This window comes from Oncorhynchus masou, chromosome 10 (genome assembly GCF_036934945.1).
Source record: "Oncorhynchus masou masou isolate Uvic2021 chromosome 10, UVic_Omas_1.1, whole genome shotgun sequence".
NCBI lineage: Eukaryota > Metazoa > Chordata > Actinopteri > Salmoniformes > Salmonidae > Oncorhynchus > Oncorhynchus masou.
Window position 1 is genome coordinate 51,688,033 of NC_088221.1, and position 16,523 is coordinate 51,704,555.

At 45.9% G+C, this 16,523-nt stretch overlaps 2 protein-coding genes across 3 annotated transcripts; both read right to left on the reverse strand.

The window, feature by feature from the left end:
- Positions 1–2,033: 2,033 nt before the first annotated feature.
- On the reverse strand, positions 2,034–4,366 carry LOC135547028 (cytotoxic T-lymphocyte protein 4-like). Of its 2 annotated transcripts, none has more exons than XM_064975594.1 (4): positions 3,468–4,366; positions 2,762–3,127; positions 2,374–2,510; positions 2,034–2,232 (listed from the first exon to the last, which is right to left on the reverse strand). In XM_064975594.1, exons 1-4 carry the CDS (start codon positions 3,523–3,525, stop codon positions 2,146–2,148), a joined length of 648 nt encoding a protein of 215 aa, XP_064831666.1. In that variant the 5' UTR covers positions 3,526–4,366; the 3' UTR covers positions 2,034–2,145. The 2 variants fall into 2 exon arrangements, with proteins under 2 accessions (XP_064831666.1, XP_064831667.1); XM_064975595.1 differs by lacking the exon at positions 3,468–4,366 and adding an exon at positions 3,300–3,450.
- Positions 4,367–7,688: 3,322 nt separating this feature from the next.
- Positions 7,689–15,901, reverse strand: LOC135547734 (uncharacterized). The gene is made up of 4 exons (XM_064976982.1): positions 15,779–15,901; positions 10,407–10,730; positions 9,969–10,138; positions 7,689–8,965 (listed from the first exon to the last, which is right to left on the reverse strand). Exons 1-4 carry the CDS (start codon positions 15,873–15,875, stop codon positions 8,858–8,860), a joined length of 699 nt encoding a protein of 232 aa, XP_064833054.1. The 5' UTR covers positions 15,876–15,901; the 3' UTR covers positions 7,689–8,857.
- Between the last annotated feature and the right edge of the window lie 622 nt (positions 15,902–16,523).

Below are 16,523 nucleotides of genomic sequence, written 5' to 3' on the forward strand. Positions count from 1 at the left end.
GGAGTAGTTTAGGTTAGTATTGTGTATTAAGTCCGGCAACTGAGTAAGAAAGGATGCCTGTATCACTGTAGTGACTGCGTGTATTGATACACCATCCAAAGTGTAATTAGTAACTGCACCATGTTCAAAGGATAATTCAACGTTTGCTTTTTCATTTTTACCCATCTACCAATAGGTGCCCTTCTTTGCAAGGCATTGGAAAACTCCCCTGGTGTTTGTAGTTGAATCTGTGTTTGAAATTCGCTGCTCAACTGAGCAACCTTACAGATAACAGAATATGTGGGGTACAGAGATGAGGTAGTCATTCAAAAAATCATATTAAACACTATTATTGTACACAGAGTGAGTTCATGCAACAGTATAATGTGATTGTTAAGCAACTTTTTATTCCTGAACTTATTTAGGCTTGCCATAACAAAGTTGAATAGTTATTGACTCAAGAACTTTCAGCTTCTAATTTGTAATTAATTTGTAAAAATGTCTGAAGACATAATTCCACTTTGACATTATGGTGGGTTGTGTGTGTGAGCCCAGAGACACACAATCTCAATTGAATCTGTTTTAAATTCAAGCTGTAGCAATAAAATGTGGAAAAGTCATGGGGTGTGAATACTCTCTGAAGGCCCCTGTATCATGAATTGAATTACTGTCAGGGTCAGGAATTTTTCAGCTATACTATTTCTTAAAAAAGACACACATTTTAGGATTTTGTGAGTGCTTGGTAAATAAATATTTATTTATATAAATATTATATAAATATTTATATAAATATTTCTAAAAGTAAAACTAATTATATTATAATAACTACTAACTAATAGTAGTTATAATAGTTATAATATAATAATTATAACATTATAACATTTTATTTTAATAATTCTCCAGCTGTTGGCTGTGAATCCAGACAGGAAAAGATAACTCATCAGGCTGTCTTGAGTCTCGACTTGAGTCTCGACCACAATATCAATATTGATCTTTATCGTGGTCATGTGTCACAGTGTCTCCTGTCTCAGCCTCCAGTATTTAAGCTGCAGTAGTTTATGTGTCGGGGGGGGGGGGCTAGGGTCAGTTTGTTATATCTGGAGTACTTCTCCTGTCTTATCCGGTGTCCTGTGTGAATTTAAGTATGCTCTCTCTAATTCTCTCTTTCTATCTCGGAGGACCTGAGCCCTAGGACCACCTGGCCTGATGACTCCTTGTTGTCCCCAGTCCACCTGGTCGTGCTGATGCTCCAGTTTCAACTGTTCTGCCTGTGGTTATGGAACCCTGACCTGTTCACCAGACGTGCTACCTGTCCCAGACCCTGTTTTCAACTCTCTAGAGACAGCTGCTAGAGATACTCTGAATGATCGGCTATGGAGCCCTGACCTGTTCACCGGACGTGCTACCTGTCCCAGACCTGCTGTTTTCAACTCTCTAGAGACAGAGGAGCGGTAGAGATACTCTCAATGATCAGCTATGAAAAGCCAACTGACATTTACTCCTGAGGTGCTGACTTGCTGCACCCTCGACAAATACTGTGATTATTATTATTTTACCATGCTGGTCATTTATGAACATTTGAACATCTTGGCCATGTTCTGTTGTAATCTCCACCCGGCAAAGCCAGAAGAGGACTGGCCGCCCCTCATAGCCTGGTTCCTCTCTAGGTTTCTAATCTCCACCCGGCACAGACAGAAGAGGACTGCCCACCCCTCATAGCCTGGTTCCTCTCTAGGTTTCTTCCTAGGTTTTGGCCTTTCTAGGGAGTTTTTCCTAGCCACCGTGCTTCTACACCTGCATTGCTTGCTGTTTGGGGTTTTAGGCTGGGTTTCTGTACAACACTTTGTGATATCAGCTGATGTAAGAATACATTTAATTTGATTCGTGTTTTTTTTGTAGTTGGACAAAGAAATAAATGTAGTCATTTAATATCAATGCCATCTCAATTAGTGGTACTGGTGAAATCTCTGAGTAAGATCATCCTCTGAGTGTTCAATAACCAATGGGCTATTCAACACAACGTGTGTTTATAAGAAATGATCGTGACAAAGATGGAAATTATTGATCAAAAGCAAATAATTTATTCGAGACAAGTCGTAGACTTGATTTCACTATTTCTTTATATTACAACACAATGAAACATATAGAATGTATTTTAAAAATTCTTCATTGGAAGTTCCCATAATCAAATTTTCCATCATTCTGTGACATCATTGGTACTATTGCTTCAAATCTTCTCTTCCTCTGTAGAACCTAGAAGGTTAAATACATTACTATATCTATTAAAATGGACATAGAGTATCAACAGAAGTGGCTCTTGTTATCAGGGGAATGTTGTTGCTCGCAAAAGAGTGAGAAGCAGAAGTTGTTTTTGTTGTTGTTGTAAGAGCTCACCTGATGAACGAGGAGGATAGCAATGGCAGAGATCACTATTAGTACTGCGGCCAGCCCTGCTAAGGGTAGTCTGACTGATGTCTCTCCTGTTACATCATCTCTTCTCTGGGCCTCTGGGGTAAAGCACCCTGGTTCCTCTACAGAAATTCACCACAATCTTAACAGTCATATCTGAATTCAATACGCATATTGTTTTGAGAACTGAGGGATCCATCCTAACTTCAAAATATGCGTCTTTAACCCAACCCAAATTCTCATACAAATCACAATTGAATCAAAGTGTGGTTCAAAGTTCACATGATAAGTACGTGCATAATGTCTGCATGTTTCATTAGCATTAAGCCTTTAGATCGATTCATCCCCAATATTCAATTGCATTCAGTATTACCTGTTATATAGAGTAGGGTACCATTCCCAAACGTCCTCAGGTATGGCGGAGGATACAGGACTTCTATGTCACAGCGGTACAGGTCAGTGTCGTTACCCCGGAGACCAGAGATAGTCAGGTTCACCCTGCCTGGCCTTAACTGGCCCCGACAACGCACCTTCCTCTCTCCCTCCACCTGGAAGGCTGTGCTGTTGTGGGTGAAGGAGGAGGTGCACACCTTCTGTTCTTCCTGCTCCCTGTACATCCCCCGGTACAGAGTGATCCGTAGCTCCTCCGGTTCATGTCTCCCTGTGTGGTGGTAGGAGCAGAACAGCTCCACCTCACCACGGTGACCCACCACACGGTACGGCTGGGTGACCCTCAGGGCTGGAGAGAGGTGGGAGAGGGGGGTGGGTAGAGAGAGGTGGGAAGAGAGAGAGAGATGGTGAGAGGGGTGGGAGAGAGGTGGGTGGAGAGAGAGAGAGAAAGGTGGGAGAGAGAGAGAAAGGTGGGAGAGAGAGAGAAAGGTGAGAGAGAGAGAGAGGTCAGATTCACTCACTGCTTTTGCTGAACTTGAATCCTATACAGGTCCACATCTTCCAGAAGTAGGGATCCACCTCCTAACACCTGAAGTCCCAACAACACAATACATCTAACAACTAACTCTGCATTGACTAAATCTAGTCCTTAAAGAAATGTCTTGTATCGTATTTGAAAAGGTACTCACCATTCCACACTGGGAGGCAAAGACCGAGACAGAGAAATGTCAACAGGCTGAGACTCATGATGACGAGAAGAAGTGCACCACCAAAAATATAATCTTCTCAGACTTTTATATTACCAAGTCTTTCGGAAACAGTTTTGAGATTGTGCGTTGATCGACGCCATAGAAGCACATATGTGCTTCAATACCAGTAATACCAAACCACCAATTCAGGTGTACTGTTCATTATTCTGGTAAAAGAGTTTCCATTTATCAACGGAAAATATGCAAGTGAAAATAAAGAGAAAAACACCCAGAGAAAAACACTGAAAATGATTAGTCATATTGAAAATGCTGATTTGTGATATTTAACTTTTTTCTTTTTCTTTTTTTTTTGACGTCATGCCAAATGTCGATTGGATGATCTTCAGCGCTTCAGAACACTGAGAACCAATGACGGAGTAGGGGAAGATTGATAAGGGTCACACCACTATTATAGTAGATTAAGTGGTTTGTCTGAAATGGGACCCGATTCCCACATGGTCTGGTCAAAAGGAGTGCCCTATTAATGGGAATAGGTTGCCATTTTAAATGAGGGATTATGCACCAACGGCAATCTGAATATTTAAGTGTGGTTAGAGTATTGGGTTAAAGTGCTCAGAGATGTGCAGTAGACAGGAGATTTAATACGATTGGAACTGTTTTCTAGAATAGGTTTGAAAACATCAAGGAGGCCTCCCTAGTCCTTATATAGTGCACTACAGAGTCAAAAGGAGTGTACTACAGTCCTATAGACCCTGGTCAAAAGGAGTGCACTAGCGTCCTATAGACCCTGGTCAAAAGGAGTGCACTACAGTCCTATAGACCCTGGTCAAAAGGAGTGCACTACTGAGTCCTATAGACCCTGGTCAAAAGGAGTGCACTACAGTCCTATAGTCCCTGGTCAAAAGGAGTGCACTACAGAGTCCTATAGACCCTGGTCAAAAGGAGTGCACTACAGTCCTATAGTCCCTGGTCAAAAGGAGTGCACTACAGAGTCCTATAGTCCCTGGTCAAAAGGAGTGCACTACAGAGTCCTATAGACCCTGGTCAAAAGGAGTGCACTACAGAGTCCTATAGACCCTGGTCAAAAGGAGTGCACTACAGAGTCCTATAGACCCTGGTCAAAAGGAGTGCACTACAGAGTCCTATAGTCCCTGGTCAAAAGGAGTGCACTACAGAGTCCTATAGACCCTGGTCAAAGGAGTGCACTACAGAGTCCTATAGACCCTGGTCAAAAGGAGTGCACTACAGAGTCCTATAGACCCTGATCAAAAGGAGTGCACTACAGAGTCCTATAGACCCTGGTCAAAAGGAGTGCACTACAGTCCTATAGACCCTGGTCAAAAGGAGTGCACTACAGAGTCCTATAGACCCTGGTCAAAAGGAGTGCACTACAGAGTCCTATAGACCCTGGTCAAAAGGAGTGCACTACAGTCCTATAGACCCTGGTCAAAAGGAGTGCACTACAGAGTTCTATAGATCCTGGTCAAAAGGAGTGCACTACAGAGTCCTATAGACCCTGGTCAAAAGGAGTGCACTACAGAGTCCTATAGACCCTGGTCAAAAGGAGTGCACTACAGAGTCCTATAGACCCTGGTCAAAAGGAGTGCACTACAGTCCTATAGTCCCTGGTCAAAAGGAGTGCACTACAGAGTCCTATAGACCCTGGTCAAAAGGAGTGCACTACAGAGTCCTATAGACCCTGGTCAAAAGGAGTGCACTACAGTCCTATAGACCCTGGTCAAAAGGAGTGCACTACAGAGTTCTATAGATCCTGGTCAAAAGGAGTGCACTACAGAGTCCAATAGACCCTGGTCAAAAGGAGTGCACTACAGAGTCCTATAGACCCTGGTCAAAAGGAGTGCACTACAGAGGGAAGATCCTCTGGTTAGGGGCCTTTATTTCTGCAACACACAAACAGCTTCATACAGTCTGATAATGTTTGATCATTTTTGTGGCTCTTGACTATCAGCGGCATCAAACTGTAATATACAACTTGACATTATAAAAAATCATGACTATAATCTATAATATATATATATATATATTATAAAAAATCATGACTATAATGTATAATATATATACAGTGCCTTGCGAAAGTATTCGGCCCCCTTGAACTTTGCGACCTTTTGCCACATTTCAGGCTTCAAACATAAAGATATAAAACTGTATTTTTTTGTGAAGAATCAACAACAAGTGGGACACAATCATGAAGTGGAACGACATTTATTGGATATTTCAAACTTTTTTAACAAATCAAAAACTGAAAAATTGGGCGTGCAAAATTATTCAGCCCCTTTACTTTCAGTGCAGCAAACTCTCTCCAGAAGTTCAGTGAGGATCTCTGAATGATCCAATGTTGACCTAAATGACTAATGATGATAAATACAATCCACCTGTGTGTAATCAAGTCTCCGTATAAATGCACCTGCACTGTGATAGTCTCAGAGGTACACATCCATAGAGAATAGGGTGCCATTAGGTACACAGCCATAGAGCCATAGAGAATAGGGTACCATTAGGTACACATCCATAGAGAATAGGGTGCCATTAGGTACACAGCCATAGAGCCATAGAGAATAGGGTACCATTAGGTACACAGCCATAGAGAATAGGGTGCCATTAGGTACACAGCAATAGAGAATAGGGTGCCATTAGGTACACAGACATAGAGAATAGGGTGCCATTAGGTACACATCCATAGAGAATAGGGTGCCATTAGGTACACATCCATAGAGAATAGGGTGCCATTAGGTACACATCCATAGAGAATAGGGTGCCATCCATAGAGAATAGGGTGCCATTAGGTACACATCCATAGAGAATAGGGTGCCATTAGGTACACATCCATAGAGAATAGGGTGCCATTAGGTACACAGCCATAGAGAATAGGGTGCCATTAGGTACACAGCCATAGAGAATAGGGTGCCATTAGGTACACAGCCATAGAGAATAGGGTGCCATTAGGTACACAGCCATAGAGAATAGGGTGCCATTAGGTACACATCCATAGAGAATAGGGTGCCATTAGGTACACAGCCATAGGACCATAGAGAATAGGGTGCCATTAGGTACACAGCCATAGAGAATAGGGTGCCATTAGGTACACATCCATAGAGAATAGGGTGCCATTAGCTACACAGCCATAGGACCATAGAGAATAGGGTGCCATTAGGTACACATCCATAGAGAATAGGGTGCCATTAGGTACACATCCATAGAGAATAGGGTGCCATTAGGTACACATCCATAGAGAATAGGGTGCCATTAGGGTGCCATTAGGTACACAACCATAGAGAATAGGGTGCCATTAGGTACACATCCATAGAGAATAGGGTGCCATTAGGTACACATCCATAGAGAATAGGGTGCCATTAGGTACACAGCCATAGAGAATAGGGTGCCATTAGGTACACATCCATAGAGAATAGGGTGCCATTAGGTACACATCCATAGAGAATAGGGTGCCATTAGGTACACAGCCATAGAGAATAGGGTGCCATTAGGTACACATCCATAGAGAATAGGGTGCCATTAGGTACACAGCCATAGAGAATAGGGTGCCATTAGCTACACAGCCATAGGACCATAGAGAATAGGGTGCCATTAGGTACACATCCATAGAGAATAGGGTGCCATTAGGTACACAGACATAGAGAATAGGGTGCCATTAGGTACACCGCCATAGATAATAGGGTGCCATTAGGTACACAGCCATAGAGAATAGGGTGTCATTAGGTACACATCCATAGAGAATAGGGTGCCATTAGGTACACAGCCATAGAGAATAGGGTGCCATTGGGTACACATCCATAGAGAATAGGGTGCCATTAGGTACACAGCCATAGAGAATAGGGTGCCATTAGGTACACAGCCATAGAGAATAGGGTGCCATTAGGTACACAGCCATAGAGAATAGGGTGCCATTAGGTACACAGCCATAGAGAATAGGGTGCCATTAGCTACACAGCCATAGAGAATAGGGTGTCATTAGGTACACAGCCATAGAGAATAAGGTGCCATTAGGTACACAGCCATAGAGAATAGGGTGCCATTAGGTACACAACCATAGAGAATAGGGTGCCATTAGGTACACAGCCATAGAGAATAGGGTGCCATTAGGTACACAGCCATAGAGAATAGGGTGCCATTAGGTACACAGCCATAGAGAATAGGGTGCCATTAGGTACACAGCCATAGAGAATAGGGTGCCATTAGGTACACAGCCATAGAGAATAGGGTGCCATTAGGTACACATCCATAGAGAATAGGGTGCCATTAGGTACACATCCATAGAGAATAGGGTGCCATTAGGTACACATCCATAGATAATAGGGTGCCATTAGGTACACAGCCATAGAGAATAGGGTGTCATTAGGTACACAACCATAGAGAATAGGGTGTCATTAGGTACACAACCATAGAGAATAGGGTGTCATTAGGTACACAGCCATAGAGAATAGGGTGCCATTAGGTACACATCCATAGAGAATAGGGTGCCATTAGGTACACAGCCATAGAGAATAGGGTGTCATTAGGTACACAGCCATAGAGAATAGGGTGCCATTAGCTACACAGCCATAGGACCATAGAGAATAGGGTGCCATTAGGTACACATCCATAGAGAATAGGGTGCCATTAGGTACACATCCATAGAGAATAGGGTGCCATTAGGTACACATCCATAGAGAATAGGTTGCCATTAGGTACACATCCATAGAGAATAGGGTGCCATTAGGTACACAGACATAGAGAATAGGGTGCCATTAGGTACACAGCCATAGAGAATAGGGTGCCATTAGGTACACATCCATAGAGAATAGGGTGCCATTAGGTACACATCCATAGAGAATAGGGTGCCATTAGGTACACATCCAAAGATAATAGGGTGCCATTAGGTACACAGCCATAGAGAATAGGGTGCCATTAGGTACACATCCATAGAGAAGAGGGGGCCATTAGGTACACAGCCATAGAGGATAGGGTGCCATTAGGTACACATCCATAGATAATAGGGTGCCATTAGGTACACATCCATAGAGAATAGGGTGCCATTAGGTACACAGCCATAGAGAATAGGGTGCCATTAGGTACACAGACATAGAGAATAGGGTGCCATTAGGTACACATCCATAGATAATAGGGTGCCATTAGGTACACAACCATAGAGAATAGGGTTCCATTAGGTACACAGCCATAGAGAATAGGGTGCCATTAGGTACACATCCATAGAGAATAGGGTGCCATTAGGTACACAACCATAGAGAATAGGGTGCCATTAGGTACACAGACATAGAGAATAGGGTGCCATTAGGTACACATCCATAGAGAAGAGGGGGCCATTAGGTACACAGCCATAGGAATGACCAGAATCAGAATTTCCTGGTGACTGGATGCTGGACTCTCTTAGGCCTCGTCTTCTCTCCAGGCTTCATGTTCATGTAGTCACTCTGAACAGACACTTCCTTCTTCAGCTTCCTCTGAGGAAAAATAAACACATCAACATCAATACAACACAACGAGATGAATCAAAAAGGAACACAACATATACCCCTCCTTTAAACTCCATTTACACAATGGAGACCAGCGAGTCCAGCTTCATCTTGCCTGAAGGAGATTATATGAGCTGGGGGCATAACAAATAAAAGCATTTTCTTTTCGATCCCTGGACTGCCAGGACTCCCTGGACTCCCTGGACTCCCTGGACTCCCTGGACTGTCTGGACTGCCAGGACTCCCTAGACTGCCAGGACTGTCTGGACTGCCAGGACTCCCTGGACTGCCAGGACTGTCAGGACTCCCTGGACTGCCAGGACTGCCAGGACTGCCAGGACTGCCAGGACTCCCTGGACTGCCAGGACTGCCAGGACTCCCAGGACTCCCTGGACTGCCAGGACTCCCTGGACTGCCTGGACTCCCTGTACTGCCTGGACTCCCTGTACTGTCTGGACTCCCTGGACTGCCAGGACTCCCTGGTCTCCCTAGACTGCCTGGACTGTCTGGACTGCCAGGACTCCCTGGACTGCCAGGACTGTCAGGACTGTCAGGACTCCCTGGACTGCCAGGACTCCCTGGACTGCCAGGACTGCCAGGACTCCCTGGACTGCCAGGACTGCCAGGACTCCCTGGACTCCCTGGACTGCCAGGACTGCCAGGACTGCCAGGACTCCCTGGACTGCCAGGACTCCCTGGACTGCCAGGACTCCCTGGACTGCCAGGACTCCCTGGACTGCCAGGACTCCCTGGACTGCCAGGACTGCCAGGACTGTCTGGACTGTCTGGACTCCCTGGACTGCCAGGACTGTCTGGACTCCCAGGACTGCCAGGACTGTCTGGACTCCCTGGACTCCCAGGAATCTCTGGACAACAGATGTTTCGGAGTGGACTTTCTTGGCTATAATAATAAACGGAGTGACCAGACTCTCAGGGTCAGTGTTAGGGTCAGTGTTAGGGTCAGGGTCAATAACATGAAATTAAAACAGACCCAGAGGACGATGGCGATGATCGTGATGATGATGCTGTAGAGAAGAAACCCACATCCCACCAATACCGGACACAGGGGGAGGGGTTTAGAAACCTCTGCACAATTCTGGTTGGCCAGAGGATCTTGATCTTGATTCGCCAGTGGATCTCGGTGTGTCAAGCACTGCTTCTCTGTGAACCAATCAGAATGCAGTAGAAACCAGAAATAAGAAGCTATAATTCATCCACTTCACGAGCCGAGCCACAACCAGGCTTCACCAGGGATGTTGTGTACCTTGACCACGTCACTTTAATTTTCAAACTGTTTTGTGCTGTATCATACCAACTCCCTGTCATTCGTTGCCAATGACGACGATCGGGGTATAAAGAAAACGAAACAGATCTGGGACCAGGCAAGTTCATTTGTTCAGTACGACTGTTTCTGTAGACAGCCCCTTACCTTCAATCAGTAGAGTCTGAACCTCTTGATAAGGCAGAGGAGACCTCATCCTTTCCGCTATGCAGGAGTACAGGCCTGTGCTGTTGACCGTGAACACATAGCGGTTGATCAAGTTCTGGTTCCGATTCTGGTCAACTAGATAGAACTGGGCCCAGGTTTCTGTTCGGTTGGTTCTGGTGTGGATCTGGTTCCTCTCGAGCACTGTGGTGTGAACGAGGGACTGGTCCAACGACAGGTGGAAGCTCACATCCTCCCCTGTCGTGTTGGGGCAGGAGATGGACACTCTGCTGTGGAGAGACACATGCTGGATGTACAGTGGTCTGTCTGTATGGGGAAACAGGAGGGTGGGTTAAGTATGCCAGGACGAGACAGGACGGCCAATAGGGTAGGAGCCTATCCTGTTTCTGCAGCGTGAGGCAGCTTGATGTAAAAGTACACGCCCCGTGGACAGGAAGCTGTGATGGGTTAAGTCTGCTAGACACGACGTGTGAGTTTCCATTATGATGACGTTACTGACCAAGCTTTCTCCATCCTCTCTAGACGTGGCCTGTCACTGCCCAGGTTAATGTGTAATTAAAAGTACAACATTATTCAGCTGATAAAATGAACAAAATATTTGAACAAGCTAAATATGAGGAACAATATAATAAATCAAAACTTCAACTGCAGAAAAGGATGCTGGCAATATGCAATTGTTTAAAAAAAATAATAATTTTACTAGGCAAGTCAGTTAAGAACAAATTCTTATTTTCAATGACGGCCTAGGAACAGTGGGTTAACTGCCTGTTCAGGGTCAGAACGACAGATTTGTACCTTGTCAGCTCGGGGATTCGAACTTGCAACCTTTCGGTTACTAGTCCAACGCTCTAACCACTAGGCTACCCTGTCGCCCCTCCACTCTAACCACTAGGCTACCCTGCACATGCGTTTTTGAAAAGTATGCTTTTAATATATTTTTGGTCAGTGTGTTAGACAGAACCTCACCCAGAGAGCTGTACAGGTCAGTGTGTTAGACAGAACCTCACCCAGAGAGCTGTACAAGTCAGTGTGTTAGACAGAACCTCACCCAGAGAGCTGTACAGGTCAGTGTGTTAGACAGAACCTCACCCAGAGAGCTGTACAACACACTGACATGTACAGCTTTCTGGGTGAGGTTCTGTCTAACTACACACGGTTGAACATAGCCAATCAGAGATGATCTTCACATGGCAGCTGGAGGTAGATCACAACGTGTTGTCTCCTCATGGCAGCTGGAGGTAGATCACAACGTGTTGTCTCTTCATGGCAGCTGGAGGTAGACCACAACGTGTTGTCTCTTCATGGCAGCTGGAGGTAGATCACAACGTGTTGTCTCTTCATGGCAGCTGGAGGTAGATCACAACGTGTTGTCTCTTCATGGCAGCTGGAGGTAGATCACAACGTGTTGTCTCTTCATGGCAGCTGGAGGTAGATCACAACGTGTTGTCTCTTCATGGCAGCTGGAGGTAGATCACAACGTGTTGTCTCTTCATGGCAGCTGGAGGTAGATCACAACGTGTTGTCTCTTCATGGCAGCTGGAGGTGGACCACAACGTGTTGTCTCTTCATGGCAGCTGGAGGTGGACCACAACGTGTTGTCTGTACATGTGTCAGCATAGGGGCTTGTGGTGGGTTTGATGTGGATTTGTATCAGCATAGGGGCTTGTGGTGGGTTTGATGTGGATCAGTGTCAACACGGGGCTTTGGGGGCTTGGTGATGTGGATCGGTGTCAGCATGGGGGCTTTGTGATGTGGATCGGTGTCAGCATGGGGGCTTTGGGGGCTTGGTGATGTGGATCGGTGTCAGCACGGGGGCTTTGGGGGCTTGGTGATGTGGATCGGTGTCAGCACGGAGGCTTTGGGGGCTTGGTGATGTGGATCGGTGTCAGCATGGGGGCTTGGTGATGTGGATCGGTGTCAGCATGGGGGCTTGGTGATGTGGATCGGTGTCAGCATGGGGGCTTTGGGGGCTTGGTGATGTGGATCGGTGTCAGCATGGGGGCTTGGTGATGTGGATCGGTGTCAGCATGGGGGCTTTGGGGGCTTGGTGATGTGGATCGGTGTCAGCATGGGGGCTTTGGGGGCTTGGTGATGTGGATCGGTGTCAGCATGGGGGCTTTGGGGGCTTGGTGATGTGGATCGGTGTCAGCACATGGGGGCTTTGGGGGCTTGGTGATGTGGATCAGTGTCAGCATGGGGGCTTTGGGGCTTGGTGATGTGGATCGGTGTCAGCATGGGGGCTTTGGGGCTTGGTGATGTGGATCGGTGTCAGCATGGGGGCTTTGGGGGCTTGGTGATGTGGATCGGTGTCAGCATGGGGGCTTTGGGGGCTTGGTGATGTGGATCGGTGTCAGCATGGGGGCTTTGGGGGCTTGGTGATGTGGATCGGTGTCAGCACGGGGCTTTGGGGGCTTGGTGATGTGGATCAGTGTCAGCATGGGGGCTTTGGGGGCTTGGTGATGTGGATCGGTGTCAGCATGGGGGCTTTGGGGGCTTGGTGATGTGGATCGGTGTCAACATGGGGGCTTTGGGGGCTTGGTGATGTGGATCGGTGTCAACATGGGGGCTTTGGGGGCTTGGTGATGTGGATCGGTGTCAACATGGGGGCTTGGTGATGTGGATTGGTGTCAGCATGGGGGCTTGGTGATGTGGATCGGTGTCAACATGGGGGCTTTGGGGGCTTGGTGATGTGGATCGGTGTCAACATGGGGGCTTTGGGGGCTTGGTGATGTGGATCGGTGTCAACATGGGGGCTTGGTGATGTGGATTGGTGTCAGCATGGGGGCTTTGGGGGCTTGGTGATGAGGATCGGTGTCTTGCCATCTGCCTGTTTGTCTGTATTATCTTCAAAGCCAAATCAAAGGATCATAAACTTTGATCCTCCCAAAAAATATTTGTTTCTAGAGCCCAACATGCTATATCTCAGCCAATTAAAAACATGTATTCTGGTGCTCCTAGATTTGGTGTTGTTCTCCAGACTTTTTGTTGTTGTTGGAAACACCGGGGTCCTACCCGATGAAAAATGTTAATTCAGAGCCCTGCCCGTTGGCCCAAATATGGATAAGATGTTGGTTTCCCAAGCAGGAAGTCCTGGGTTCAAATCCCACCAGTGGTATCACTCCTGTCGGTGGAGGAGTGATGCCAGTAATCAGGACAGCCTGTAGAAGTGTCGGGGATGAAGTTGCCCCCTAGAAGCTGATCCCGGATCAGTTTTGCATTTCTTCCTACAAGAAATGATTACGAATTGGAGGGGGAGGTAAACTGATCTCTGATCTGTACGTAGGGGAAACTTCACCTCAGATGATCTGTAGAGAAGAATATATGGAGGTTGCATACCAGACATGAACACTTTCATAACCCGTCTCCTCCCTCCTTTCATCTACCCGGATTTTCACGTGGATTTAACATCGATAAGGGATCATAGCCTTCACGTGGACTGAGACTGACCAGCTGTGTCACGGAAAGAGCAGGTGTTCTTAATGTTTTGTCCACTCAGTTACTACCGTAGCGTACGAGTTTGTGACATATAAGACACGCTGGGGTAGCAGAGTGCAGCGGTTGTTTACGCCTCACATATCACACAGCCCTGTTTGCTCAGTCAGGAAGTGGTTTATAAAATGGATCTCTGAACCCATCTGGTTTGTATATGAAGATACAATTCACCCATCTGTGACAGCAGATAGAATATAAATACCAAGTATAGGAGTAAACTACAGTATATCCATTCACTACAGCCCCACAACATTCACTACAGCCATACAACATTCACTACAGCCCCACAACATTCACTACAGCCCCACAACATTCACTACAGCCTCACAACATTAACTACAGCCCCACAACATTCACTACAGCCGCACAACATTCACTACAGCCCCACAACATTCACTACAGCCCCACAACATTCACTACAGCCCCACAACATTCACCACAGCCCCACAACATTCACCACAGCCATACAACATTCACTACAGCCCCACAACATTCACTACAGCCGCACAACATTCACTACAGCCCCACAACATTCCCTACAGCCCCACAACATTCACTACAGCCCCACAACATTCACTACAGCCCCACAACATTCACTACAGCCCCACAACATTCACTACAGCCCCACAACATTCACTACAGCCCCACAACATTCACTACAGCCCCACAACATTCACTACAGCCCCACAACATTCACTACAGCCGTACAACATTCACCACAGCCCCACAACATTCACCACAGCCCCACAACATTCACCACAGCCATACAACATTCACTACAGCCCCACAACATTCACTACAGCCCCACAACATTCCCTACAGCCCCACAACATTCACTACAGCCCCACAACATTCACTACAGCCCCACAACATTCACTACAGCCCCACAACATTCACTACAGCCCCACAACATTCACCACAGCCATACAACATTCACCACAGCCGCACAACATTCACCACAGCCGCACAACATTCACCACAGCCGCACAACATTCACCACAGCCGCACAACATTCACCACAGCCCCACAACATTCACTACAGCCCCACAACATTCACTACAGCCCCACAACATTCACTACAGCCCCACAACATTCACTACAGCCCCACAACATTCACTACAGCCCCACAACATTCACTACAGCCCCACAACATTCACTACAGCCCCACAACATTCACTACAGCCCCACAACATTCACTACAGATGCACAACATTCACTACAGCCCCACAACATTCACTACAGACGCACAACATTCACTACAGCCCCACAACATTCACTACAGCCTCACAACATTCACTACAGCCCCACAACATTCATTACAGCCCCACAACATTCATTACAGCCCCACAACATTCACTACAGCCACACAACATTCACTACAGCCCCACAACATTCATTACAGCCCCACAACATTCACTACAGCCACACAACATTCACTACAGCCCCACAACATTCACAACAGCCCAACAACATTCACTACAGCCCCACAACATTCACTACAGCCCCACAACATTCACTACAGCCCCACAACATTCACTACAGCCCCACAACATTCACAACAGCCGCACAACATGTTGCTTTGTACAAAATGTTGTTCCTAAATCACTGTCACGAGATCCGTTAAAAAACTTTTCTTCGTCTCATTTATCATCTCAGAATGTTCTTGTTTTTTTGTGTGTTTTTTTAAATGAATGACAACTCAACAGAATTTAAGGTATTTTAGTTTCCATGAAAGACAGGTCATAATGCAGTCGACGTGACAACTAAATTACGCACCATGGAAAAAAAACAAGCGTCACTCTCTAGAAATGAGTGAATAAATGACTGTAAAATATGAAAATGATATCATATCTCGATCTCACCTTTGCAGTTGGGAAATTGTTCCATAAGTACATGATCTGAAAGGTATAACGACAGAAGGGCCGCTGTCATCCATACGTTACATTCCATCATCTTCATCCCTGAAGTGACAACAGAGCACAACGTTTCTCATTCACCCTGACGTTAGGAAGCTGTTTTACCTCAGAAACCCAGAGGGGGGGAGAGGGGGGGGGGGCTTTGTAAAACCACAACACACCCACTCTCACTGAACGACATTATGTACAACAACAATATGTGTTCCCAGACTAGAATGGATCTGTGTCCCTAATGGCCTCCTAGTCCCTATCAAATCAAATTTATTCATATAGCCCTTCGTACATCAGCTGATATCTCAAAGTGCTGTACAGAAACCCAGCCTAAAACCCCAAACAGCAAGCAATGCTGGTGTAGAAGCACGGTGGCTAGGAAAAACTCCCCTAGATAGGCCAAAACCTTAGGAAGAAACCTAGAGAGGAACCAGGCTATGAGGGGTGGCCAGTCTTCTTCTGGACTCTAATATACACCTTAGCCAAATACATTTAAACTACGTTTTTCACAATTCCTGACATTTAATCCTAGTAAAAAAAATGCCCCGTCTTAGGTCAGTTAGTCACCACTTTATTTTAAGAATGTGAAATGTCAGAATAATAATAGAGAGAATGATTTGTTTCAGCTTTTATTTCTTTCATCAAATTTCAGGTGGGTCAGAAGTTAACATACAGTCAATTAGTATTTGGTAGCATTGCC